At 38.1% G+C, this 27,590-nt stretch overlaps 1 protein-coding gene across 2 annotated transcripts; it reads right to left on the bottom strand.

Annotated features, from left to right (window-relative positions):
- Positions 1-26,733, bottom strand: LOC139114731 (uncharacterized). Of its 2 annotated transcripts, none has more exons than XM_070676605.1 (9): positions 26,625-26,733; positions 26,109-26,313; positions 18,299-18,487; positions 16,353-16,465; positions 15,713-15,916; positions 15,374-15,479; positions 13,871-13,963; positions 6,603-6,651; positions 1-5,531 (listed from the first exon to the last, which is right to left on the bottom strand). In XM_070676605.1, the coding sequence occupies exons 1-9, from the start codon at positions 26,655-26,657 to the stop codon at positions 4,247-4,249; spliced, it is 2,277 nt and encodes a 758-aa protein (XP_070532706.1). In that variant the 5' UTR covers positions 26,658-26,733; the 3' UTR covers positions 1-4,246. The 2 variants fall into 2 exon arrangements, with proteins under 2 accessions (XP_070532706.1, XP_070532707.1); XM_070676606.1 differs by having other exon boundaries at positions 18,299-18,481.
- Positions 26,734-27,590: the final 857 nt, after the last annotated feature.

The following is a 27,590-nucleotide window of genomic DNA, read 5'->3' as shown; positions in this document are numbered from 1 at the left end:
TTTATCAGGTTTATCATTTTATTCTTATGGGAACAAAACTACATGTATATTGGATGTTACACCACTGGTAGAAAGTAAAATTCAAGATACTGATGTGATAATGATAATTGGAAAATATTACACTTTTTGTAATGTTTAAGTAAACTGCATAACCCTGACAGTATGTTCAATCTTGTTACAACAACACATTTTGCCTTCAGTTACTTTATGCTTGAGAATCTGAAACGTTTTGATTTTTTCAAACAAGCACTTTAATTTTGTTTATTCATGGAAACTAATAGTTACAGTGTACATACAAAAAGTAAATGTTCATATTTCTTTAAAAGGCCTAGCTTTTCAGCTGTGCATGTGTATAAGATTGAGTCTCATTGGCAACACTTCATTGATAAAGATCAGTAATATTAATAAAATGTCTAGATACATGTTGTTGTTTTCTTTTACGTTCACGATGCAATTGATTCATTTCACTGCTTGATCCAGTAAACAAGATGATGCTTCATTTACGTTGAAAATATCTGACTGGGTAAAGAGTCAGAGAACAGTGAGTGTTGCCAGGTCTCTTGCTACATTATCTTTGGATGCACACTTTCTGACAATTGTATGAACTGGATTTGATTGTACAATTTTCATAAACATTTTAAATAGGGGCAACTTCTACTTCACTGAGATCAAAATTGGCTGCCATTCAGATCAGTAAAATGGTTTCCCGCCATTGGTACAGAGGGTTAAATAGTAGTTTGCAAAAACAGAAAAATTTGCATATGCACACCTTATGACCTATGACCTTTTAGTTGTACCATTTCAGAAAGGTTGACCTTCTTACATGAAGGTATCACATGATCTGTGATGAACAGCAGCAGACATGTTGTGAGAATGCCTTTTTATAATCCATTGTCCTGCATATTGGGATAAAAAATTGACGAGATGTACCTGTATCCCATTTTACAGAATACATTTTCCTCAGAAAGTCACAATGATATGTGTTATCTATCAATGACAACATGTACACACACCAAAGAAAATCCAGTCTCTTACTTAATGCCTTTCTTCAATGGATTATCATGGTATATGGCAGTTAATCACTGGCTACCAACTGTATGGTGATCAAAATTACAAATATTTTTCAATTTGACTTTCATCAAAATTCAAGAATTATATCAATTTATTGGGTAGTTACAATAGCATTTCCCATTATTTCACATTCAGATCTGCAAAATCAGAACATGTGAAAGTTTAATAATGCTGGGACTTCACCACTGTTAGAAACACAGGTATGTCATCTCAGATGAGTCACAAAGACCAAGGCATAACACACATAACATACATAACAGTCACATTTTCTGACCAGTAAAATCATAAATGTTTGTCTCATTTAACTGCAATCTCCACACAGAGATTGAAGCGCGATGTGACAGTAATGCGTGGATAATTCTAACTAAGCTAGAGGGTCTCCGAGTCATTGACTGCGCGCCCCCACCAATCTGCTAAACTTGGACAATCGTGTCTGCAAAGCTGACAGCCATTGGGGCATACATTTTTAATAATCGATTCACATCCATGTAACCTAGAGCATGGTCTGTGTTTTGCAAGTGTTCATGGAATCGAGGATTGATATTGAAACTGGTGTATTCCTTATTGATCTAATTTGGGGGGGGGGGTAGTTCGAAGTATTATTCACAAAAAAGACAGAAAACATATTTTTTGAAAAACATGTGATACTCAAAAAGTGGGTGTAAAATGTTGCCTGTGGCAGAGATTAGAACGGCATACTGCTGAGACTCCCTAGCTAGGTTATAATTATCCATGCCACACTACAATCTCTGTATGGAGATTGATCAAACTGGTGTTTTGTTTTTCAGTACATGAATAGGGGATTGATATACACTGTTTAAACTTGAACAAACCAAAATCTGATGTTGTCTGTTGGTATAATACAAGATACATTGTCTATATTTTGTCGGGAAATCATAACATACTGTTTGTTTATATGACTTCGATATCAAAATAAGCTCCTTTCCATATATCTCTGCCAATGCAAGTTTACTTAAATAATAGTTTTTATGTGAATGTTCTCACTTCTCCTGTAAATAGTATTCTCACAAAAAGGTCAATGCAAACTTTATTCTATAAAATTCTCTCATGACAATGACAAGTCTCTGTCATTTTGACCATGCTGTAGTCAGACAGAACATATCGCATTGGAGAGCACATCACCAACTTGACGATATGACATACAGCTTGACTTGACCTTGTTGCTCTGTGACCTTATGTCAACTTGCTATGGTAAATCTGCTATGACTGAACATCATGCATCAAAAAAAAATATTGCAATTATATCCATCATCTTGAAATATTGTCTATACAAAACAAGGAAATTCATCTTTCCAATCAGGCTCCTACAACAAAAAAATACTAAAATGTTATAAAAAATATACATAATCTGTATACAATACACAACACAGAATGACAACATATATGTACATAACACAGTCAGTCTCTCTACTGTCCTTAAATCATTCTTCATATATTTACAACCATCACCTTCACCTAGCAGGGACCTTGTGACAAAACTGATGCGATAAAAGATTTCTGAACCTTCTTGAGTAACCTGCAACACATTGCATAGCTATGAACTTGGATGTCAGCAAATAGGACTGATCACAAATGTCATTCTTCTCTCATTAATATGCAAAATGCATATTTGTCTGCATTTCCACCAGAACGATGAAAATAAATCCTGGTAGTGTTAAAGTGGATACTAAAAGTCATACCAATGCACATGAATTTATGGCTCCTACTACAAGCTGCAACAACAGCTGCGCAATCAGCAACAAAATTTGTCTGAATTTCAGGCAGCAGTGTCTGATGTTGCACGCGTGCAGCTATATTTAGTAGCAAACCTGAAATTGCAATCAGCGCTTAGGTTGCTACAGATCTTTGGTGAATGGGCTTGTATTGGTAATGGTAGTCGAGAGGTTCAAAACGTTTTCCATCGCCTGAGAGCACAAGCACATGTGTACAGGCAGCTTGAAGGGAGATATTGAAAGTTGTCATTCAGTGGATTGGTTGAATCAACCACAACTGATAAGCTTTCTTTATGAATGGCCTGCTTGTACAAATCTCAAAGATATAAAAGTTTACTCTTTTATAATTTTATTTACAATTTGATCAGTCTCTTTCAGAAAGATGGCAATGGTAGCCGATAACACTCTTACTTTCTGCATAGCATTGGTATAGTTTGGAGTTCCGCAAATTTTCTAAGAATAGGTATCAGATATGTGCAGCAAGAGTATATATGAAAATTTGGCATGTCCAGAAAGTATGAGAATTTGTGGCTATGAACATTTCATTTCCTTTACCTTTCATGGGTGATTATCAGCAAAATTTACAAAACTACATCATATTATGTTAAAAAATATTTTCAATCTGTCATTTTAGACATGACAATCAGCAATCACAGGCTTATTTTGTCTGAGAAGTTTCTATAATTTTCTATATTTTTCTAATTTCTTAATTGATAAACTGACCATTGCAACCCACCTATTGCAGTTTCTAAGCTACTTTCCATTAAACTCTATTGTTGGATATGTGGATTAAGCAATGTTGAGACCAATGCCAATGATACTACTGATAAAAGCAGCAAATTTGTATGCAATAAAATGATATATTTTCATTAAACATTTAGAAAAGTGTTCTTAATGCACAATCACATTTACCACATTAATTCTTTCAACTTTTATCGGCATTTGTCAGAAAATGAATATGAAAGAAGCATCATTACACATTAAATCATGCCATTTTGAAATCAGTCAACAATTCAAAGTGATTTGACTAATGTGCTATAGAGTAAAGAGTTATATATGTATTTGTGCAACGGCCAGCAGATATTTACAGGTTATATTGGAAAACCAGGCAAGATTACACAACTATGAGTACAATTACTCGACCGAAGTCTGCAAATGGTTCAGGACTTTTATAAATCACTGAGCTGTATCAAGCTTAGAGTATACACCTTATGTAGACATTGTACCATTATTGAAATTACAAATCAAGCTTTTCACGTTTGAGAATGTTTTGTGGTAAATAAAAATATATCTGCTGTAGCTGTAGCTATCATGAATGATTTCTATGAACAATAGACTACCTTACTACAATGAGGTCTTTAGAATCTTGAGAATTACCAAGATGAAACAGAAAGGAAAATGTCAACTGAGCAAAGTGCAATGTAATATCTCACATTAATGTCTCAGAGAGTAACTTCAATTTCTTCGCTTCGTTTAGTAAATGTTTTTGTTTTCTTGGATGTCTTAATTTTCATTCCTAATGGAGATTTGATCTTGGAAAGACTGACTGATGAACTAGCTTGTTCATCTTGGCTTGTTACACTGTTACCTGAAACCTGTCTTTCAATGCTTGGTTTGGATCTTCCAGTATCAACAGCCGCTTCAGTCACAGAATGGCCACCGTTTCTTTCTTGACTCCGTTGTGATCTTAAAGAAGGTCGAGGAGTGTTTGGAACAGGAGGAGGTGAGGCAACATCTGCTAGGAGATTGGGATCTGACCTTGATCTTGACAATGTTGTTTTTCTCTGCACGAATTCATATGCAAAGTTATCTTCTATATCTTCATAGTTGTGCTTCCTTATTTTCTGACTTGTTTTGCCATTAGTTTTGTTGCCTTGTATATCTATGTCCAGATAACTGTGTGTTAAATTAAGATTTACAGTCCCTGGCGGTGGTGCCGGCAATCGTCTGTTTGGCATCCATTCTGGTAATCCAGGAACAATATCTGAAACTCTCCTATCAGCTGTATCGGGACTCACTGACATCTTTCTCATAAGATTATCATAGGACGCAGAACGTGCTAACTTTGGTGATGTTAACGGTTCATCGTTGTCCTCTATTTCAAGATAAGGTGGTGGTTTGGCTCCACTTTGCTTGACACTATGCTGAACCTGTGTATAAACCACTTTACTTCCTGATCCACTGGCTGTATCCACAGGATTGTTTTCTTTGAGTTGAAACCTTTTTGGAAGACTCTTTGTAAATGAGTGTGGGGAGCTTACAAAGCCTTCATTTTCATACGCGGTCAGTACTGCATTGCCCTTAGCTTTCATGGAGCGTGAGTTTTCATAACTGTTACCTACTGGTAACAAAGCATTCTCATATGAAGTTCCTGGTGAAGCCATATCTTCATATGGATGTGATGACCCATGTGTTTGTTTTGGGATAGCACCTGTGGATTTCCTTTGTTCAGAAGTATGCGTCTCAACACTCTGTCTCCGATCACCGCTGCCAATCTCAGGGGACATACTGTCAGGTGGAGATTTGAACTCTCCGGACATGGCCCACCATGGCTCATCATCACAAGCATTTAGATTTGACCTTGACATATCTAGGTAGGTACCGGTAGAATCTTTGTGGTGACTTATTGGAGGCATTTCAGATTGTGATCTGATTAGTCTTTGACCTGCAGGACGATCTGAGGTTGATGTCTGTGATACCTGTGATAGCCTGGGATCTGGTGATGGTCTGTAACAAATGCAAAACACACAATAATACATGATGCCATTTCCTTCAGTGATGCATGGTGTACACAGCATTTTACCAATTCACATGTAAGCACAATCTTTGCGACCAAAAACATGACAAGTTTACTGAAACAATATTACAATATGTCTGAATCAAATGATCTCTTTGGCTGAAGTCAGGATTTACATCAGACTTAGTCCCTGAATGGTGAATAATAAACAAAAACTTACACCTACATATATGATAAGCTGTAATATAATGAATTTTTTGCCTGCATAATCTAAGAAATGAAAACTTGCAGCCTTGGATCTATTACAATCTCATTTACCCATGAAATGCATGATTAACATAGTGACAGAGAACTTATCCAAGCTGCTATATCATCATAGTCAGTAATCTGTAAAAGAGTCTGGATGAGAGCAATGTGATTCTCACTGATATGTATCCTCTTCCAATCACAGAGTACAAAACAACACAAGCAACCAACTTTTATAACATGTTGTCACACACACACTGTAATTAGTCTATCAACACACCGACTTCTAGTATATTTTGATAGCAAGTATATGAACTTTTTGGTGGGGAACCTGGAACTTGGCATAAATTTGCATACATAATCACCTAATTTAGCTAGGTTATCACCTTTTGCCAAACATGTCAATTTCCTCCATGAAGTTAGCTTAAAAGGCTTACAGCAAACAGGATAACATTTAACACTATTTAGTCCTTGGTATTTTACAATTTGTGTTACTAATGTTCACGGGCTCAAAGCTTACTTACATTTTTGAGTATGCCTTTGATAACAGAGAAACATGGCTCTGAGGAGGATTAAAGATCTGTCATTTCATGCCTTGTATTAAACTACCATTGCACTGTACCAATGCAATACTTGGCAGTGTCATCTACAATTGCAGCTGCTTGCCAAAGTGACAAGTATACAATATGAGCCGATTCATTTTTGGTCAGGTTTAGCATTTATGTCAAGTTAACTTTTGGCCACATTTGAATGGTGCTGGGACACAGTTTTGGGCTGGATTGACCTGTGCACTGTTATGATTATTATAACAATACCTCATGTATCCAGCTTCATCTTGCTCTTCAGAAATGACTTCATCTGAAACTGAAATAAAAAAAAAGACACTGGTGTTGAAACAATCACCACTGGACTATTACAAAAATTGTATCAACAGTCTGCACTGGTTACTGCTCAAACAACCCAGCTGTGAAAATCTGCAAAGCATGTCAGAAATGAAAAAATTCACAGTGTATCGAATTTTTGATAGCAGCTTCATTATTGTATATCCACCTGCTACTGTTTACAACACTGTTTTTTTTTACTATCAACTATCAGTAAAATGTGGTACATACATTGGCAAATATGTATCAACCATCAGACTACTATAAGTATCTGTATAATACAACTCAAATTGAGATTGATAGCATTGGGATGTTTTGAAACTGCACAGTGCCACAAATGTAAACAGCAACACTTAATACCGTACTTGCATGTTCTGAAATCAGTTGAAACAACTTTATGGAGGCTATTTACAAGTTACAGTATATCGACCAAAGAATTTCTGATGACCAATTGCAAAATCACATAATTTTCACAAAAGGTACCTTTATTACAGTGGAAAAGAACTATATATTTAACAGTTAACAGTTTAAAAGCAAATAAACTAATCAACATCAACGTTTTGACAGTAACAACTATTATATCTTTTTGTTACGTGCAGAGAAAACGAACAAAAGGGTGAACTCAGCAGTTTCCGTTTAAACAAAATTTATTACGAAAACAAAACTAATTGCTAAGTTAGGGACAGAGTACAAGCTTTAAAAGTGTACAGACTACTTATCTCAGCTGGGACGGCAAAGCTCCAGTCTCAGAGTTGTAACAGTCAGTTGGATGAATGAACAGTCCTTTGGCTTGCAGGCTTGAAGCTGCACAAAGACCACAATATAAATCCAGCGTTGACAGTGAAGGTCTTGAAAAGTCTTGAGAATGACTACTGCTGGAGTTTAGTAACACACAAGAGACACGATCCCAAAAGTCTGACTGGAAGCTGTGCACGTCCCTTTTATAAAGGCATGTAAGAACAATCTAGAACCTTTATTGACATGCTAATTACTGTTCTAAAATTATCTCCCTTACACAAATAATCAACTTTCCAGAACATTCCAAACATGACTAATTGAATTCAAGGTTGTTAGGTCATCAAGGGCAGTGACCTTGAGAATGTTCTAGACTAATTGAACTCAGGTCATGATGAGTGTGGGGGAAATGACCTACATAACACACCCCCTCTTCAAAAAAGAAAATTTTCAAAGAAAAATCTTTCTTTTACAAATGTAATCTTGAAAAGGATTTAAGTACTCAAATTTTGTTTTACTCTAAAGTAAAATTTCTTGAAAGTGAACAACAATAAAATTTCTTGAAAGTGAACAACAATAATTTCTAAATACGAGAGAGACAGTCTGCAATTAAATTGTCTCTGCCTTTGATATGTCTAATGTCAAGATTAAACTCCTGTAACATTAAACTCCATCTTAGCAATCTCTGATTTTTGCCTTTAAATTTCTGCAGAAAAACAAGAGGGTTGTGATCAATATAAACCACTATTGGCTGATTTGAAGAAGTAACATAAACTTCAAAATGCTGTAAAGCTAATATCAAAGATAAACACTCTTTTTCAATTGTAGAGTAGTTTCTCTGGGATTTGTTAAATTTGCGTGAAAAATAGCAAACAGGATGATCTATCACATGACTATCCTCTTGCAATAAAACAGCACCAGCAGCCGTATCACTAGCATCTACAGCTAATTTGAATGGCAAAGTGAAATCTGGTGCAGACAACACTGGGGCACTTTGCAGTATGGCTTTAAGTGTATCAAATGCCTGTTGGCATTGCTCTGACCAAACAAACTTTACTTTCTTTTTAAGTAAGTTAGTCAAAGGCTCAGTAATTGTGGAGAAATTTGGACAGAATTTTCTGTAGTAACCAGCCATACCGAGAAAGCGCATCAGTTGTCGTTTGCAGTTTGGTATGGGAAAACTTGAAATGGCACTGATTTTGGCATCAACAGGTTTTACCTCACCCTGTCCTACAGTATGTCCGAGGTAAGTCACCCTCGCCCAACCAAACTCAGATTTGCAAGGTTGACAGTCAACATTGCTTTACTCAGTCTCTCAAAGAACTTCCGCATGAGCTTAATGTGTTCCTCCCAGGTGTCACTATACAGGATGACGTCGTCAACGTAAGCTGCACACCCGTCTAGCCCGGATATGACGTCGTTGATCATCCGTTGGAACGTTGCCGGAGAGTTCTTCATTCCGAATGGCATCACCTTGTACTGGAACAATCCGTCTGGTGTAACAAAGGCGGATATTTCACGAGCACGATCCGTCAAAGGGACTTGCCAAAATCCCTTCAGTAGGTCAAATTTCGTCACATACTTGGCTTTTCCCACTCGGTCGATGCAGTCATCAATCCTCGGGATTGGGAAAGTGTCTGTCTTTGTTAAAGTGTTGACCTTCCTAAAGTCCGTGCACATACGATAACTGTGATCTGATTTGGGAACAAGTATGCACGGCGAACTCCAGTTACTTTTACTGGGTTCAATAAAGTCATTGTCCAGCAGGTATTTGACTTCTTCCTGGAGATATTTCGCTTTTGTTGGATTCAGTCTGTATGGATGTTGTTTTACAGGCTTACTGTCCCCAACATCAACGTCGTGATAGATGACGTTTGTCCTCGTTGGAACATCTGAAACAGGTGTTATATTCATGGAGCAGTTCTTTCACCTGTTGTTGTTGTTCTGGCTGGAGGTGTGCCAACTTTGTAGACTCCAGCTTCTCCAGGATTTCTGAGTTCTGAAGCTTGACCGAGCCCAGCTTTGAGTTTAGAGTATTTTCACTCAAGTCAGTTTCAGTATCACTATCTTCATAATGGTTTGAACTGACTGCACTGACAGGCTGAGTTATAGTAGGATTATCCCTATCCAAATATGGCTTAAGCATATTTATGTGACATAGCTGTTTTTGTTTTCGCCTGTCAGGTGTTATTATGATGTAATTTAAATCACTCAATTTCTTATCAATTAGGTATGGCCCAAAGTAACGAGCATGGAGTGGTTTGCCAGGAATTGGAAGTAGAACAAGAACTTTTTGACCTGGTTCAAACTTCCGTTTTGAGGTGCTTTTATCATATTTGGTTTTCATTGACTGCTGAGATGACTCAAGATTTTCTCTGGCTAATTCACATGCTTTAGAGAGTTTTGTACGAAAATCTGACACATATTGCAAAATATTCAGACAATCATCGTCGTCAGACAGGAATTTCTCTTTAACGAGCTTAAGTGGGCCACGGACTGTATGTCCAAATACAAGCTCAAATGGGCTAAAACCAAGAGACTCCTGAATTGACTCTCTAACAGCAAAGAGCAGAAAATGAATTCCTTCATCCCACTGCTTCTCTGTGTCAAAACAGTAGGTCCTAATCATGTTTTTCAAAGTTTGATGAAATCGCTCAAGAGCACCCTGACTTTCTGGATGATAGGCGGATGACCTATACTGTTTAATGCCTAGCTGATCCATTACTTGTTGAAAAATTCCAGACATAAAGTTGGAGCCTTGATCGGACTGGACACATTTAGGGAGGCCAAATAAAGTGAAAAATTTGACTAAAGCTCTCACTATAGTCTTTGTCTTTATGTTTCTCAGTGGTATGGCTTCTGGGAACCGAGTTGATGTACACATAATTGTCAACATGTACTCATTTCCTGATCTTGTTTTTGGTAGGGGCCCAACACAGTCTATTAGAATCCTACTAAATGGTTCTTGAAACGCAGGAATTGGCTGTAAAGGGGCCTTTGGAATGGTCTGATTCGGCTTTCCTACCATTTGACATGTGTGACAAGTTTTACAGAAATGTGCTACGTCCTGCCTGAGATTAGGCCAATAAAAGTGACTGAGAATTTTATGATAAGTTTTCCTGACTCCTAAGTGACCAGCCCAGGGGTTTCATGGGCCAGGCGCAATATTTCAGCACGGTAGGGCTTTGGAACCACAATTTGATGTTTTATAGCCCAATCGTCATCAACCAAAACATCTGGAGGTCTCCATTTACGCATGAGAATACCAGATTTTGTATAATAGGAAACAGAGCTATCTGAAGTTTTACCTTCATCATCTACCCTGTCAAACAAAGACAAAATATCTGGGTCTTTGTGTTGTTCTGCAATGAGATTTGATCTAGAAAATGTCTGACTTTGGTCAGCAGAAGTTTTACTGGAAGTTTCAAATCCACGAGGGATAACGGAATGATCCGTGTCAAACACCTGACTGAGAAAGGTGTCATTTAAGTCAACATCTGTGACATTATTTTTGAGAGTATTTGATTCTCGGAAGTTTTCTTTGACATGGCTCGAGTAATGGCACATGAAGGAAATAAATCGGGTATCTCTTGTTCAATTGGCTCTGGATCCTGATCTAAACTAGGATTATCAGTCACAAGTGGATTAGTAATGACCTTGTCCCCGCAAGGTCGTTTCCAAGAAGAAGGTGAATCCCTTCAAAAGGCAAAAAAGGCCTAATACCTAAAGTCACAGGTCCAGAAACAAAGTCCGAAGACAAATAGACATTATGGAGAGGAACAGGAATAAAGTCATTGCAATCTACCCCTTAATAAGAACTTTAGAACCTGAAAATGACTTTTCAGAAAACGGCAGGGTATCTGCCAACAAAAGAGACTGGGACGCCCCGGTATCTCTTAGAATTTTGACAGGGGTAGCGGAAGAAAAATCACTAGAAAGTGATATAAAACCATCATGAATAAATGGTTCGAAAATACCCATAATGCTATCTTGAGAAGAATTGACCTTGACCTCATTAATTGGGGATAAGAGGGGTTTAACCTCAGAAAATGTGTTGCACACATTATTAGACTCTAATTGAGTTGATGAAGAAATAAGCCGGTGGGCTTAGATCCACTTTGACCACTTTGACCTTCACGTTTTCTTTTCAATTTGAAACACTCTGACATTAAATGGCCGTCTTTCTTACAATAATTACAAGAAAGTGTACCGAACTGTTTGTCAGAAGGAGATTGAGACTTGGGATTTGATGATGTGGAAGTGTTACTTGAACTCTGTGAACTGTTGTCATTTGATTTTCTACTGTCCTTTGAAAAATTCTTGGATGAAAAGGAGGAGTTAAATTTACCTGCATTGTTTCTGTATGAAAAGGACTGGGATGGTTTGCTGAGAAATGAAGATTTGTGGGTCAAGAATAATCATCGGCCAAACGTGCAGCAACCTCCAATGTATCTGCCTTTTGTTCATTGATAAATGTCTTGATGTCACTCCGGATGCACCTTTTAAATTCCTCAATCAAAACAAGCTGTCGTAATTTGTCATAATTCTGACTGACCTTTTCGAAGAACACCAACGATCAAACAGTTGTTCTTTTGTTCGAGCAAATTCAACATAAGTTTGATCCTTCACCTTCTCACAATCCCTAAATTTCTGACGGTAAGCTTCAGGCACCAACTCATAGCCCTTGAGAATTAATTCCTTCACAGAATCATAATCTGAAGCCTGCTCTACTGACAACTGAATGTAAATTTCTCTGGCTTTACCCACCAAAGCACTCTGCAAAAGCATAGACCAGGACTCCTTAGGCCAATTCAGACTCTGAGCAATTTTCTCAAAATGAAGGAAATATTATCAACATCCTTTTCTTGGAAAGGGGGAACTAACCTGAAATGCTTAGTGATGTCAAACTTGTCTGAAGGGAAGAATTTTCCTGACTGTCCAAGCTCTAAACGTTTCATTTCTAATCTTCCTGCCTGTCTTTCTCTCTCTGTCTTTCTTCCATTTCTAATTGCATTTGTATTTTTTCTTTTTCTAATGCCTGTCTCTCTTTTCCATTTGTAATTCTAGTTTCTTGATCTCCAAATTTGTCTGCATTTCTAATTCTAATTTTCTGAGTTCAGAGGTAGACTCGGGCTCATAATCTTTCAGGGTGGATTCCTCAAATTGGCCTAAATCAACTAGATGTTTGGCAATACGGTACTGTATTTCCCTCTTGCGCATAGATCTTTTGACTTCTACTTTAAGGAAATTGGCCAGTGCAATGAGGTCGTCTTTTCTGAGGGAATCAAATGTGTCCTGATCAAGGTCATCCATTTCCTCTGGTTTAAATTCCGCCATGATTAAATTTCGCTGAGTTCACAGTATACAGTAGTTTTAAAAAGGCTGGCAAAATGTTGTCAAACGGCTCAAAATGTTCGTATCCCGGACAAGCCCCCAATTTGTTACGTGCAGAGAAAACGAACAAAAGGGTGAACTCAGCAGTTCCGTTTAAACAAAATTTATTACGAAAACAAAACTAATTGCTAAGTTAGGGACAGAGTACAAGCTTTAAAAGTGTACAGACTACTTATCTCAGCTGGGACGGCAAAGCTCCAGTCTCAGAGTTGTAACAGTCAGTGGATGAATGAACAGTCCTTTGGCTTGCAGGCTTGAAGCTGCACAAAGACCACAAATAAATCCAGCGTTGACAGTGAAGGTCTTGAAAAGTCTTGAGAATGACTACTGCTGGAGTTTGTAACACACAAGAGACACGATCCCAAAAGTCTGACTGGAAGCTGTGCACGTCCCTTTTATAAAGGCATGTAAGAACAATCTAGAACTTTTATTGACATGCTAATTACTGTTCTAAAATTATCTCCCTACACAACTAATCAACTTTCCAGAACATTCCAAACATGACTAATTGAATTCAAGGTTGTTAGGTCATCAAGGGCAGTGACCTTGAGAATGTTCTAGACTAATTGAACTCAGGTCATGATGAGTGTGGGGGAAATGACCTACATAACACTTTTCTGAGTTAATACTAATGCTATTCTGGTTCATAAATAATTTTTTACCACTTGATAGTGAATGAGATCACAAGAAAATATCACCTCTTTTCTATTATTCCATTGAAACTAACATGAGACAGTAAAAGAATAGCAAATTTGAAGAGAAGCATTGAAGCATGGTATTATCTATTCTCACATATCACATTAGTCACATACTGATGAATACCTTTAGTATTCCAGTGTTCTCCCCAGAGCTATTATAGAGTGGTGGCCGCCACTCTATAATTTTTGGTAAACAATAGAAACTCATTACCATAAAATTACATTTATTGTTATGCAAATTAGCCGCCACTCTATCAGAAAATCCTGGGGAGATCACTTTAGTATTCACATGAAAAGTTCCAAACAATGAACAATGAAGTCAACGACATCACATGGTACAGGATGTCTTATTAACAACTATATAATTTCACATACGTGTACTGTGTTGTTGTTTCAACACTGGTCGTTGTCTTGGAGATCCTCCAGGTACATTTATACAAGGTGATGCTGATGCTGCCACTTCAGCAGCTGTGAAATAATAGAATAGATTAGTGAATTTGAGCATGGTGTTGTACACAAAGTAACCAATTCAATGCTCAAAGATCAAAATAGTAGCATTCATTTACATAATATATGTCAGTGTGCATAGTTTACATAATTCAATTTAATTACGATGACTTATTGGATGGTGAATATTCCAAGATGGCAGACCACGTATTCAGTAGCAAAGTTTGAATGTCACATGCAATACACACAATACTGTAGATGTTATCAATGTATCACATGTAAATATTCACCATGTATCCTGCTAGATACTTTATGAATATCACAGTGAATACAGTGTTAGATACATCACTACAGTGTGAAAAACACTGCACAAAGGTAAGGGGCCGTGGATAATCAAAACATGCGCATGGTAAACGAGACTGAGTGCGTTTGTCCTCAACCCCCCCCTCCCCCTCCCCTAAACGAAAGTTTGGAAGTGCGAAAATCCAACCAAGTCTCATTCTGTGTCTGCATCTAACAATCGGTAATTACGTCGCTATGAAATCATGCATATACGGTACCGACCACCATCCCCCCCCCATGAAAATGATGGTTACAGTATTTCACTGGTGCACAGATTTACATGTATATCAAAAGAATGCTGGTGTAACACCGGTGCCGTACTGTACTGGCCTGGATACACGCCAAACAATGTAGCGATATTTTGCGATAGAGAAAAACATGTAGCAAGATGTTGTGATAGGAAAACTTGTAGTGCTATTTTTGTGCACGGTAATCAAAATACAGCCAAACCCCCTCCCCCCTAAACACAGAAGTTGCGTTTACCGTGCGCATGTTTTAATTATCCATGGCCCCTAAGATAAGTGTTTGGAAATGTAAAGTTATCCACAGAATACCAGGATTTATATCCAAGTAGATGCCACAGCAAAGTTACTGTCCTAGAAGTGACAGTATCAAAGCATACAACGTACAACAACAAATCTTGGTATTTTGTGAAAAGTCTTATTATCATACACCTTTTCAAGTTAAATTTTACAAGCAAAGCTTAATATAGGGTTTTCAAAATGTCCTCTATGTACACTGGAATGAGTGCAGACTACATGTAGGTATGTGTCCAGTGCATCGGCAAAGTGTATGCCATGAAAATTCAACCAGCACAATAAAGAAAATCATAGTTCCGTTGAATTATTTCACATACATTTTGGACTGGTCTTCATTCACTGTATGACTTAATGATTGAGAAATGTTCATTTTGGAAAAGAACTAACGTGATTGTGTCAAATTTTCCCAGTGTTAACATTAAATGGCTGCAGTCAAGGTTAAATGTCCAATAAAATCCTCAGTTATTGGCCTAAACATCAACTGACACTGAATCCTGCGATGTGTGATGACTGTGGGATAGAGAACCAGGAATATAAGAAGAATGTTTACCTTTCTGTGAAGGTAGCAATCCAAATGTAGCAAGTCTAAGTCGATCATATTCCTCAGTGATATCATCCACTTGTGTTCTATTATCTCTTGAAGAGGACACGGAGCTCTAATAAACAAACAACGACACAGACATCAAATCACAGAACATAACAAACATACATAACAATGGATTTTGGTCTCAAAATTGCTGATCTCTCATGACAAGTGACTTTCAGTAATTTGTGAAAAGTCACTTCACAAGTTCAATTCACACCAGTTATCCTGAAATATAATCTGATCAAAATCATACCAGTATATGATAGTTACAATAGAAATAGAAATATAACGATAGATACTGACCCCATGTCTCTGATTATTCTTGATTGTATAGTTATCAATCAGATCAAACAGAGCATTATCATCAGTTGGTTTTGTCAAAAAAGCATATTCCCCTTGTCCCATCGGTGAACTACGACCTGCCTCAAAGGTGAATCTTCCATTATCAGAGCTTTCAAATGTACGGATGCACTTCAGTGGCCACTGACCAACTAAGGACCTGGAATTCTGTGGCGAAAAACACAGGAAAAGTTCATAGTAAGAGTTATATGGCAACAATGTGCAGTCCAAAAGAATATGTTGAGATGTTATCATGATATTGAGACCACTGACAGGCCCTTGTTCATGACATATGGAACAGCCATTTGGCTTTATTCCTGAGTTTATAAACTACTAAGCCAGTTTTCATGTAGTTTCTACTGCAATTTCATAGGAAATACACATTAAAGTTCTATTATACAAACTGTTGTAAGACAAACACATGACAAACATTAATTCTCTGCAAAAAAAAGACACAGGAAAGGGAAAGTGCAAATTTAATGATGATCATCAACAGCCTTGTTTTCAAACCTAAGATATTTTACAGTTATTTCAGGACATCTGTTTGACACACTAAAAGAGAAATTGTTCAATGTTTCTGTAAAATAAAAAGAAAATTGCTTACTTGCAATGCCAAGGTGATGCCCCACGGTGAGATATGAAGTAAACAATTATTTCCAATGCTTCCAATTCTTCTGTGTTCAGCTGATTCTAAAGCTTTTACAATAAAAGATGAACCTGAAATAATGCAAACATAAAGACATTATAAAATAATTCACCTGGGTGTGCAACATGGTATCTCTACAAATTCTAAATTGAACAATACAATTACTTGTAGGCAATCTTAAATTAAATTGTTGTGACACAGAAAGCATGTACTTATTTTTTTCAAGTATCTAATCATGTGCCTACAAAGTTGTGAAAGATGTAGCAACATGGTACACACATAGTCTAACAGTAACAAACAATCTTGAATTTCACATTTTTACTGTGTAAAGTATCAGCCTTATTTCTCAGGGGATTTCATGTCGCTACAGTGTTAAGGGGGTCAAGTTTAGATGCTACTACCAATTATGGCTGATGTCAGAATTGATGATCATCAAACAAACCAGACAAATACACCATGAAATTGATGATTTCCAAAAAATACACAAACAAACTAGACAAATACACCTAATCCAATGAAAGCAAATGACAAGCACTGGTACTAGGTTGTTAATGTTATTTGAAATGCATGTTAAAGAGGCACTCCCACTTTGTATCATTTTTAAAACACATTTTTTTAATGCCAACGGTCGATATTTGACTTGGAGACTGCGTGTGGATCGCGAGATATCGATAAAAACATGTCATTTCCCGAGCGTATTTTTCACATCCCGAAGTTTTACGATCGTTCTAATTTTGACTCGAAATCCCCCGAAGGTTTGTTGTTGTGCTGATTGACGATATTCTAGGGAGTCTACAATAAGTTCGAACGACGCAATTAATTTACTTCCCACTGCAAAGACTTTATATACAGCATTATGCCTTTACCTCGGGTAAGTTTTTAAAAACTTCTCCTTAGTTTTTGTCGTTTTCATTATTCTAAATCTGTTGTATTATATTTTTAACCAATACCACATAAACATCAGTTTTTACATGTCAAATATTAGCCGCCTCTGATGACTACATTTGTTGTCTGCCACACAGTACGCCGCGCGCGTGGTATGCGCGCGTGGCATGCGTCTATGCATATCACGCGGCGGTCGCTATGTATCAACCGCACGTAACTGTGCTAGTCACCTTTGCCAACTCTGGTGGAATCAGCAAAAATTGTTTTCGTTTATACGCCAGTAAGTAAGACTCAGCTTTCTCCCACAGGCCATGATCGATCACCGACGCCAGTGGTACTGTGGCGTACAGCAGCGTCAGCGTAGACTCGTACTCCATAACTTAGTTGACAATGGCCCCAGTGCCGAACGTTCGATGTTCGGAAGCTGAATTTAGGTGGGCCACCGGAATTCAAACTTTTACTTTTTTGAAGACATGTTTTTATCGATATCTCGCGATCCGCGCGCAGTCACCTCGTCAAATATCGACCGTTGGTATTAAAAAAATGTGCTTTAAAAATGTTACCAAGTGTGAGTGCCACTTTGATGTCAGATAATGCTGCTATGAAAAACAGTCCAAATTGCCTTTCACAGCCTCTTATGTGCATTTACTTGCCACTTGAAACAGTGGGGGTGGTTCTTGATTTTTGGCCAGCTGAGTCATATTTTAGTGTTATGTGACAGACAAGTGGAAAAGATTTTAATTTTTTTGATTGCTGAGATCAGAGGTAAGGTATATACATATGCAACACATGGTAACAAGGGCAGATTTTATTTTATTCAGGGAGGCAACTATTCAAAGTTACCTGTCTGGATGTTTGCTTGTTACTTTCCATGAATTTCCAACACTGATTTCATTCAGAAAATCTGTCTGTAATGAACATGGAAACTCTAAAAACTTTTGACTGAAACTATCATAGCAATATCTATGCATTCAGCAAGAGGGAGTCCAACATTTTTTCATACGTTATTTCAGCTTTACCTGGCAAGTCATTTCTCAGTTTTGTTTGTGTCTGGAGATGAAAGACCCATAAATCCATCAAATTCGGACTCTCTGCATAGAGTTGGAACTTTTCAACTTCTGTTGTTATCATGAAGACATTTGATCTGTCTTTCACAGTGAAAACCTTCTCAATCTTGTAGTGTGGCCAAAGTTTTGTAACACCTGATCCTGAAATCAAACAAAAATAGTATTAGTTATATTTTGTAAACACCATTACCCATACTCTGTTAAATCATTATTGGTCCAAAGGTTCTGCATGTTTTCCAGGCGCTAACAATTAACTTAAGAATTTTCAACTGGTTAGATTATTACCAGATACTTTGTGATCACTTTTCATTTGTGTGTACTCTTTCACAATGATAGTACCTGTGACTACAATGTATGTGATGCACTGAGGTCACAGATTGGATAGCCAACTATTTGAAGGTACAGTTTGTGACTTCAATCTTCCATGTAACACTTGTAGCATTCTGCAACCTAGCCACCCAACCTACATTACTAACCTGCAACCTAGCCACCCGACCTACATTACCAACCTGCAACCTAGCCACCCAACCTACATTACCAACCTGCATCCTAGCCTCCCGACCTACATTACCAACCTGCACCTAGCCACCCGAACCTACATTACCAACCTGCAACCTAGCCACCCAACCTACATTTCCAACCTGCAACCTAGACACCCAACCTTACCAACCTGCAATCTAGCCACCCAGCCTACATTACCAACCTGCAACCTAGCAACCCGACCTACATTACCAACCTGCAACCTAGCCACCCCGACCTACATTACCAACCTGCAACCTAGCCACCAGACCTACATAAAATACAGACTAGCTAGCTAGCATACTACCGCACCTAGCCACCGACCTACAGCCAAAAACAGGATGGTTGAACAGTCTCATATACATTACGTTTACTTTTTTGTAAGTCCCCTACAAGTTCTGTAGTTAACACTGTAGATAAAAGAGCCGACTCATTTGAGTGAAATACCAATCATGTAACACTCCACTCCACTGTTTATCTTTGTGTGTCTATAAAAACAGATTGACATCAGTACGTCTACGTTGTATTATGGTTTGTTTGGCCAGAGTGCTGTCCTAATTAACTTCAGTCTCTACTATCAATTCAACAAGTAATTTAGCAATTCCCTTGTGTGTTCTATCCAGACACTCAAATGAGTCGGCTCTTTTTATCTACAGTGTTATCTACAAAACTTGTATGCTACGTACAAAAAAGTAAACGTAATGTATATGAGACTGTCCAACCATCCTGTTTTTTGCTGTACATTACCAACCTGCAACCTAGCCACCCGACCTACATTACCAACCTGCAACCTAGATACCCAACCTATATTACCAACCTGCAACCTAGCCACCCAACCTACATTACCAACCTGCAACCTAGCCACCCAACCTACATTACCAACCTGCAACCTAGCCACCCGACCTACATTACCAACCTGCAACCTAGCCACCCGACCTACATTACCAACCTGCAACCTAGCCACCCAACCTACATTACTAACTTGCAACCTAGCCACCTGAACTACATTACTAACCTGCAATCTTGCCACCCCAGCCTATTAGAGCTCCATAAGCTGTATCTTTAGGCTATTTTTTCAGAACTTTTGTTTTTTTGGTTCCCCTACACTTTCTGCATTGAATCCCTAGACTTATAAAATGCCAAGTATTTAGCATATCAACACAACCTATATGAGTATAATGTACATTGTTATTGTTGAAAATTGTACTCAAGTCCGGACTAGAATTCATTTGTAAACAATAAACAATGATCACTACAAACACAACAAGGTGTGTTGACGAAAAAGAATACTCGAAATTTCAGCATTTCAGCGGATTAGGGTCAGACACGGTAGTTGATAATGATATACAGGAGCAGAATAGGGAACACTTGCCACAAGTTACAGCTTATGTCCCTTTAAAGGCGGAGCCTCCCTTTAAAAGGACGCCAAGGTATGGCGGCGTTCACTGTGTAAGTGGACACCAAACAGGCAACAAGCGGGCACACGCTCCAGAAAATGACACTTTTTAGTTTGCCCGGGCAGCAAAACCACAGAAAGACTGCCAAACGGTCAGCGCGAAGTTGCTGCCGATCGAACTCTGTGGTTATATTCAAAGTCTAACGCGACTGGAAGACAATTTTTAGGAAATCCGAGCGTTTGTGGTGGGGAATCAATGACCGTTGGCGATTTGAACCGACCGTCAATCAAAAGCTTGCATAAACTCTGTTTGCAGGATTACCAAATGTGACAAAAGGTTGAGATCAGTTTGTGTAATTAATGTTATAGAAATCAAACATCATACTGGCCAAGTGTTTGACTGGGAGGAGAACTCCACTAATGCGAAAACCTGGGATTGAAAAGTGCGGCTTTAAATACAGAAATTAGTCAAATTGTTTACCAGAATTCATGATAATATGTGAAAGGATTAAACTCGATTTTTTACCCATTAGCCTAAATGCTCTTTAGTCTGAAGGATCAGTACCCTTGGTCCTTTTGACCAGTAACTTTTGCTCCTTAGTTTCAAACACTGTATGGAAGGCTGCAAAACCCCTTTTGGTGTAACCATTAATAGGGTGACCGGATGATTTTTAAAACTGAAATCTTTTGCCAAAATCTTGATGGTCCCTGTTGTAAGCGTTGGTATAAAGTCCAAATACAGAAAATAATTTGGCTAATTAGCATAATCACAATTTGGCAGCCTCTGGAAAATCAAAGTTTCCAAATTCTTTCCCTGAGAATATTGTAATGAGGAATAATGAGACAGTGTGACCAAAAATAGGACCCAATAAAAATACGGTTTAAATGGCTGAAATATGACTAACTGTAAAATAATGCATTCAGTGAAAGGTGCATTTATAGTTTCCAAATTATTTCCCTGAGAATATAGTATAGGTAGATAAGTCAAGTGAAAGAAAATGGAAGAGTGCCCTCACGTTGACCTTTTTGTTTCCAGTATCATGGATACAGGCCATTGTTTCCGGTCAATGACAGGTGCGCACGGGTGAAAAAGCACGTTGTTCAGGTACGGCACTATTGCGGACCTTACTTCCTGCTTTAGGAAAACCATGGGCGTTAATTTGCGCTGCATATCTGAGCCTGTTTAGAGCAGAGAACCAGTAGAAAACTGTCTAAGGTACAATTTGCCCGCATGGCCATTCCTTCCCTTCTTGGAAAACGATATCCCTACCAAAAGTCATACATGTTTGAAAGTATAAATTTCATCAGCAGTTTCTCGGAAGAAAAAAGACATTTTTGGGAAATTTTTGCACTCATCTTGACTTCCTAGTCTTCAAAACATTCACTGTGAAATGCAACTATTTCCGTTCACACGATCTCTCATCGCGGCCGTTCGCGTACGAGTAGATGACTTCCAAGATTGCATCCTCTCTGACATTTGTTGACAAAGTGTGATCGTGAACTTCAAGATTTTGACGCCATTACCTTGTTCCCAGACATACATGTGCACAACTGTTGCATACTTCAGATGAATTTGTACAACTTATCACTACCTGAGCCCCCCTTTAAGCCTTCGATTTCGAGCTTTCACTCTTAGAGTTTTCGTGTCAGCCTCTCGTCCGGTCACTCTTTCATTAATGGGAAAAATGATATAGTTCCACTCAAAACAACCTCATTATACTACCAAACAAAACCTTATCAATTTGAAACATTCCTTCTCTCAAACAAGGGTATGAACAATACAATTCTTAGTTTATGGTAACAGTCAGTGTAACTTTTTTCAACATATTTAACAGTGTATCTCAAGATTATCATTTCAAAAAAGTTTGCAAACTAAGGGTAATAGGTGAATTGCACTTTGCCAAATAAATAGCAAGTGACAGTTTCCTATGGTCAACAATCTTGTGTAAACTTTACCAAAGTTGATAACAACTCATCTTACATTTTTCTGTATCTAAATAAAAGGCAGAGATATTAGAAAGGCAGCCAACTTCCACTGTAAGGAGTAGATCATTTATCACCTCTATCTATAATTGACCAACTTGATAAATATTTCAATGGAAAATAAAGGGCTAATAATAATAACAATAATAGTAACAAGGCAGTATTGCTGAAGGCAATGAGTACTTGGGGCCGTGATAGAGTAATTTTGAGGACAATATATACTACTATTCAAATATGGTCTTGAATTTCCTCCTGTCAATTAGGCATTTGATTGACTGGTTATTAAACGAAGCAATTGCATGACAACGGCAAAATATGTCTAGCAACTTTTGTGGAGTTTGAGGCAGGGGTTCTTTATTTATAGTGGAAATTGCTTAAACTCCTTAAATATTCAAATTACAGCAAATTTCTTTTGTTCTCGATGGTAGATGTCTAATATTTAGATGGGCATATTTAGATTTCTACCCTATAGTTATCCCTATACACCAAAATCGGACATCCAGCTCTATTGGCTTGCTCAGAATGAGATATGCGCATAATTAATGAGGTACAATATGTGGTGTCATAAGGTGTCCCATCATACCAAATATGAAGGGTGTAGCACTTGTAGTTACTGAGTTGTGGACAAATATATATATTTGAGGTCAAAGGTCATTGAGGTCATGTGACATTTTGTCAAAATAATTGTATTGCTAAGTTATTCCTATATACCAAAAATCAGACCTCTAGCTCTATTGCTCGCTCAAAATTAGATATGTGCATAATTAATGAGGTACAATATGTGGTGTCATAAGGTGTCTTATCATACCAAATATGAGGGTGTAGCACTTGTGGTTACTGAGTTGTGGACAAATATATATATTTGAGGTCAAAGGTCATTGAGGTCACGTCACATTTTGTCAAAATAATTGTATTGCTAAGTTATTCCTATATACCAAAAATCAGACCTCTAGCTCTATTGGCTCGCTCAAAATAAGATATGCGCATAATTAATGAGGTACAATATGTGGCGTCATAAGGTGTCCCATCATACCAAATATGAAAGGTTTAGCACTTGTGGTTACTGAGTTATGGACAATAATGTATATTTGAGGTCAAAGGTCACCAAGGTCACATGATATTTTGTCAAAATGTCTGAGATATCTGCGTGAACCGATGGACTCACTGATGGACTCACGGACGGATATGACCCAATCTATAAGCCCCCTGGACTTTATCCTTGGGGACAAAAAACTGTGTCAATGCATCCTTTAGGCAATATGAATACGATGAGAAACTAAATTTTTATTTTCTTGGCCTTATACATGGGAGTCTATGGAGAACTGCCTTATACATGGGAGTCTATGGAGGTGTAAACTAAAAAGTCCTCTAACACGGCCAAATTCGATCGCATTGTGAAACAAATCGACGTGCATCTGTATGGGGTTGGGTACTATTCTTGTGCAAAGTTTGAAAGAAATTGACCAAGGCATGTCTGAGATATCTGCGTGAACGGACGGACGGACGGACTGACATGACCAAACCTATAACTCCCCCAGTACTTCGTCCGTGGGCACTAAAAACAACGCAACAGTTATTACAGCTACACCGGCGGTAGTTCATATCCAGAACCCCGTACGGTCTGCCGCCGTCGCTTGAAAACCTTACCTAGATGAAATTTTGTCTATAGGCTGAAATTTCGCCGAAGTTTGACAAAATTGCATCGATTTTTCAGGTTCATATCCGACATTTTTGAGTTTTGAGTGCAGACAGAAATAAGTTTTGAGGCAACATGGCTGCGACCCCATGTTGACCCCTAGCCCTGCGTACGATGCTATGTGCTACAGCTAACACACAGCATCGTACGCAGGGCTAAAGTAGCGAGAGTTGCCGACATCGACGGTTATTTACGAGAAGTGAATAAAAGACTGTCATTTTTGGAAGCGATCGAGTAGCTGAGGTAGGCTGGGATGCGACTTGGGCCCAAGAACGCTGAATTTCGGCAGTAATTTGGCTTTTTACGTCAAGTCCCAAAATGAATTTGAAGTCACCGAACCTACGTACGGGTCTTTGCAGGGCTGTGGTGAGCGGGGCGATTAGCTGTAGCGGAACACACAGCATCGTACGCAGGCTAGTTGACCCCAAGTGAAAATGTGTTCGCGATCAAATCTTCCTATATTTTTTTCAGATTTTCGACAAAATCATTGCTTCTTAAATCTTTTGTAAAATATAAAATACGAAAATAAAAATGCGATGTGCCATGTCTCCAGATTTCTAAAATATCGTTCGTTGACCGTTCGACGGAATACTCATTTCACAAACTTGTGACGCAGTTGAAATTCAATACTGACCGCCAAATATCTTAATGAGACGAGATCATTCTATACATCCTCCAAATTATCCAACCATTCGCGTTAGAGTTCAGCTCGCTTAGAGTATCATAACATTCTTCGGCCTTCGTTTAGATCGACCCTAATCTCTCCCATTCAGGAAATAATACACAAGCTACCTTGACAAAACTTCGTGCACCATCGAGGACCAAACGCACTACAAATCTGTCTTGACGTCATCATCTCCTTACATGGTAATCGGCATACCGTACTTTTTAGCAAAGGAGACACAGAATACGTCGGAGTATTCAGTTTCAAAACGTATTACATTGTGTGATGTTGTCAAAAAAGGTAATGTTACTGCAGTGGTATAAATTACAAAACACAAAAGTTCAAATCAGTTTATATTGACTGGCTTTACCCAACATTTCATATTGTTTCTTATGCCAGATTTGACCACGTGCTTACTGGCGACCCCTTTACATGCAAATTTTGTGTCAAATGGTGTGTTCTGCTGGAAAAACAAACGTACGATTTCTATATGAAGGAGGCGAAATTTGCCCTCAAAACTCGAAACACCCCTATGGGGTGTACCTAGCTATTTTGAACGAGCTTCTCGATCTGCAGCTCTATTTCGAAATGATGGTGTGGTTTTCTCAGCTCAAGGATAAGTGTTCTCCATCGCTGTGGGCATTACTATTCTCAACTGGGGGTACAGTTTCCAGTCGTAATGTTTTTCATTGTGTCCGGGATATAAAACCTTTCTTTTTCACACTTAATACTTTGATTAACACTAGTCCACATCTTGTCAGCGATTAAACATGTTTCAAGTTTAAATGTTAAATTCTGGTCTCGAGCCCTCTTGTTCGACCAAACTGAAATTACCCCTCCCACTTTGGCTCGTCCAGTGGGTGTAGCAAGGGTCGTGCCATCGCCTAGGAAACGGAGGGTGCATTAATTGTTGCATTTCGATGCACATTTTGATTATATTCAGAAGATTTTGTGGCAAAAACTCAGATAGAGAAGCATTAATATTCACATCTCACTTATTCAAGACTGGCTGAGAGCAGCACTTCCATTCAGTTAACATCATTACGCCATTTATTATGCCAAGAAAGATGAAGCCAAGACATTTTGCCCTCCCTGGTCTCAGCCAGAAATGGTTATACCTTACAGAGTTTTTTCCCACGGAATGAAAACAAATGTACTTGGGCTGAGGCCCAGTACAATAATAATAAACACAATGTAAATACCAAATGTCAACAATGACTAATTTGAGAACCAGAGATTTATGACTGCCCCTTTAAGTGTCAAAACTTAGAAATAAATGCCATAAGGCAGGCTGGTCAATGGTTTTGAGGTATTGGGGCTGGTACATGGTCTGTGGTAGGTTCATATTGACATCATGGAGGTAAAAAAGAGAATACCTACATGAATACTTGAATTCACAATCAACAGCAAATCCCTGACAATGATTCTTGACATGATCGAGAATGAAACCAAATGATCTTGCATGTTAGAATAACATGATTGTGATAAGTTAGAAATTGCCTACCTTTACGCCCTTTCGTATCTTTACTGTCTTCATTGGGTTGAGGTTTTTTATCATAATATGCAAGAACGCTATATTCCTTTGCATTGTCGCGCTCTTTGCGGAGAATGAAGTACAACTTTTTCCAGGAGACGGACTTTTTTCGTTGTAGAAACTTTCCTTTCGATTTCCCATCACTACTGGAAATGCCGCACTTTTCTAACCATCCCTGCAAGATAAAATCGAACGAGGAAGTTTTTTACTAGCTCTCTCTCTTGATTTCGATTTGTTGACCCACCCTTGAACTGAGCAAGAGCTGTACCCTGTGTACATAATGCAAGAGCCTGAGGTAGAAATTGATTGTGCCAGCTGACAACAACGCTACGTAAACATAGATATGACAAAACCTAACCAGAGAAAATTGACCAAAATTGTCTGTAAATCATCAACTTTCTCTTTGTGAGTGATTTTTCTGATAGCGGTGCAGCATTCTGTTAGAAAAATATTGTGAAATGTGCCACTATGTACGTCAGAACTCACCTCATATACGGTCGCGCCTACTTCTGTAGCCATTTTGAGAACACGGATGTGAATACGCACTGCACGCGAACTCTGCGCAATCGCTGAAAGTATAAAGGACACCCTAGCTTTGTCGTTATCTTACATGTAAGGTACGAGGGACGAGGGACCGAAAAGTCTTGTCATATGTCAAGGGGAATGTACAAAATGTATTAGACATGCAGTTAATGATAAAATTTTCCGCCTCTACTTGTAGTTCCAAGATGCAGGATCAAAAAAGAAGTAAAAACAACGGAAACTAACAGATTACCGGGGTTGCCTTCGGATTTGTGCTGAATTCCCTTTGGCCTAATCGTGTAGCCTAAGGGTCAAGGCAATCAAAGCTCAATGCTACGCCTGTACCGTTAGAAATATGTTAGGGAGCTAGCTTTCAGTCATTACATGGGAGGGATGGACCGCAAGAATTGCAGAGGGTCGGGATTTTTTGGTAGTTCCTTGTTTTATTTTACTTTAACGATCCGTTGCTGTTTGCGTGCATAGCGGATTCTTGTTTATTCGAGAATAACAAAAAACACTTGCTAACTTCCTGTTTTGAAAGAAAAGCAAGCTTTACCAAAGGTCGTCTCAGATACTGTGCACATCAGATTTGACTACAACTCACAACAACACACAAAAAAGTGAAATATAAATTTTGTGTGTGTATGTGTGTGTGTGTGTGTGTGTGTGTGTGTGTGTATACACACACACAATTTATATTTCTCCTTTATGTGTTTACACACACACACATATATATATAGGCCTATATGAAATTTATATATATATATATATATATATATATATATATATATATATATATATATATATGAGTGCGCGTGTGTGTGTGTGTATAAACACAAAAAGGTGAAATATAAATTGTGTGTACATACATACATACATACATACATACATACATACATACATACATACATACATACATACATACGAAGT

This window comes from Ptychodera flava, chromosome 16, assembly GCF_041260155.1.
Source record: "Ptychodera flava strain L36383 chromosome 16, AS_Pfla_20210202, whole genome shotgun sequence".
NCBI lineage: Eukaryota > Metazoa > Hemichordata > Enteropneusta > Ptychoderidae > Ptychodera > Ptychodera flava.
Note: the sequence above shows the minus strand (reverse complement) of the source record. Positions and strands in the feature narration are given on the sequence as shown.

What these genes read in the sequence shown, in the direction of transcription:
- LOC139114731 (XM_070676605.1), bottom strand. Translation starts at nt 26,657, where the DNA reads ATGGCTACAGAAGTAGGCGCGACCGTATATGAG. An exon ending in ATTGCTACCTTCACAGAAAG is followed by an intron (nt 13,964 to 15,373) that starts GTAAACATTCTT and finishes ATTATTTCACAG; the next exon opens with CTGCTGAAGTGGCAGCATCA. An exon ending in GAAACAACAACACAGTACAC is followed by an intron (nt 6,652 to 13,870) that starts GTATGTGAAATT and finishes TTTTTATTTCAG; the next exon opens with TTTCAGATGAAGTCATTTCT.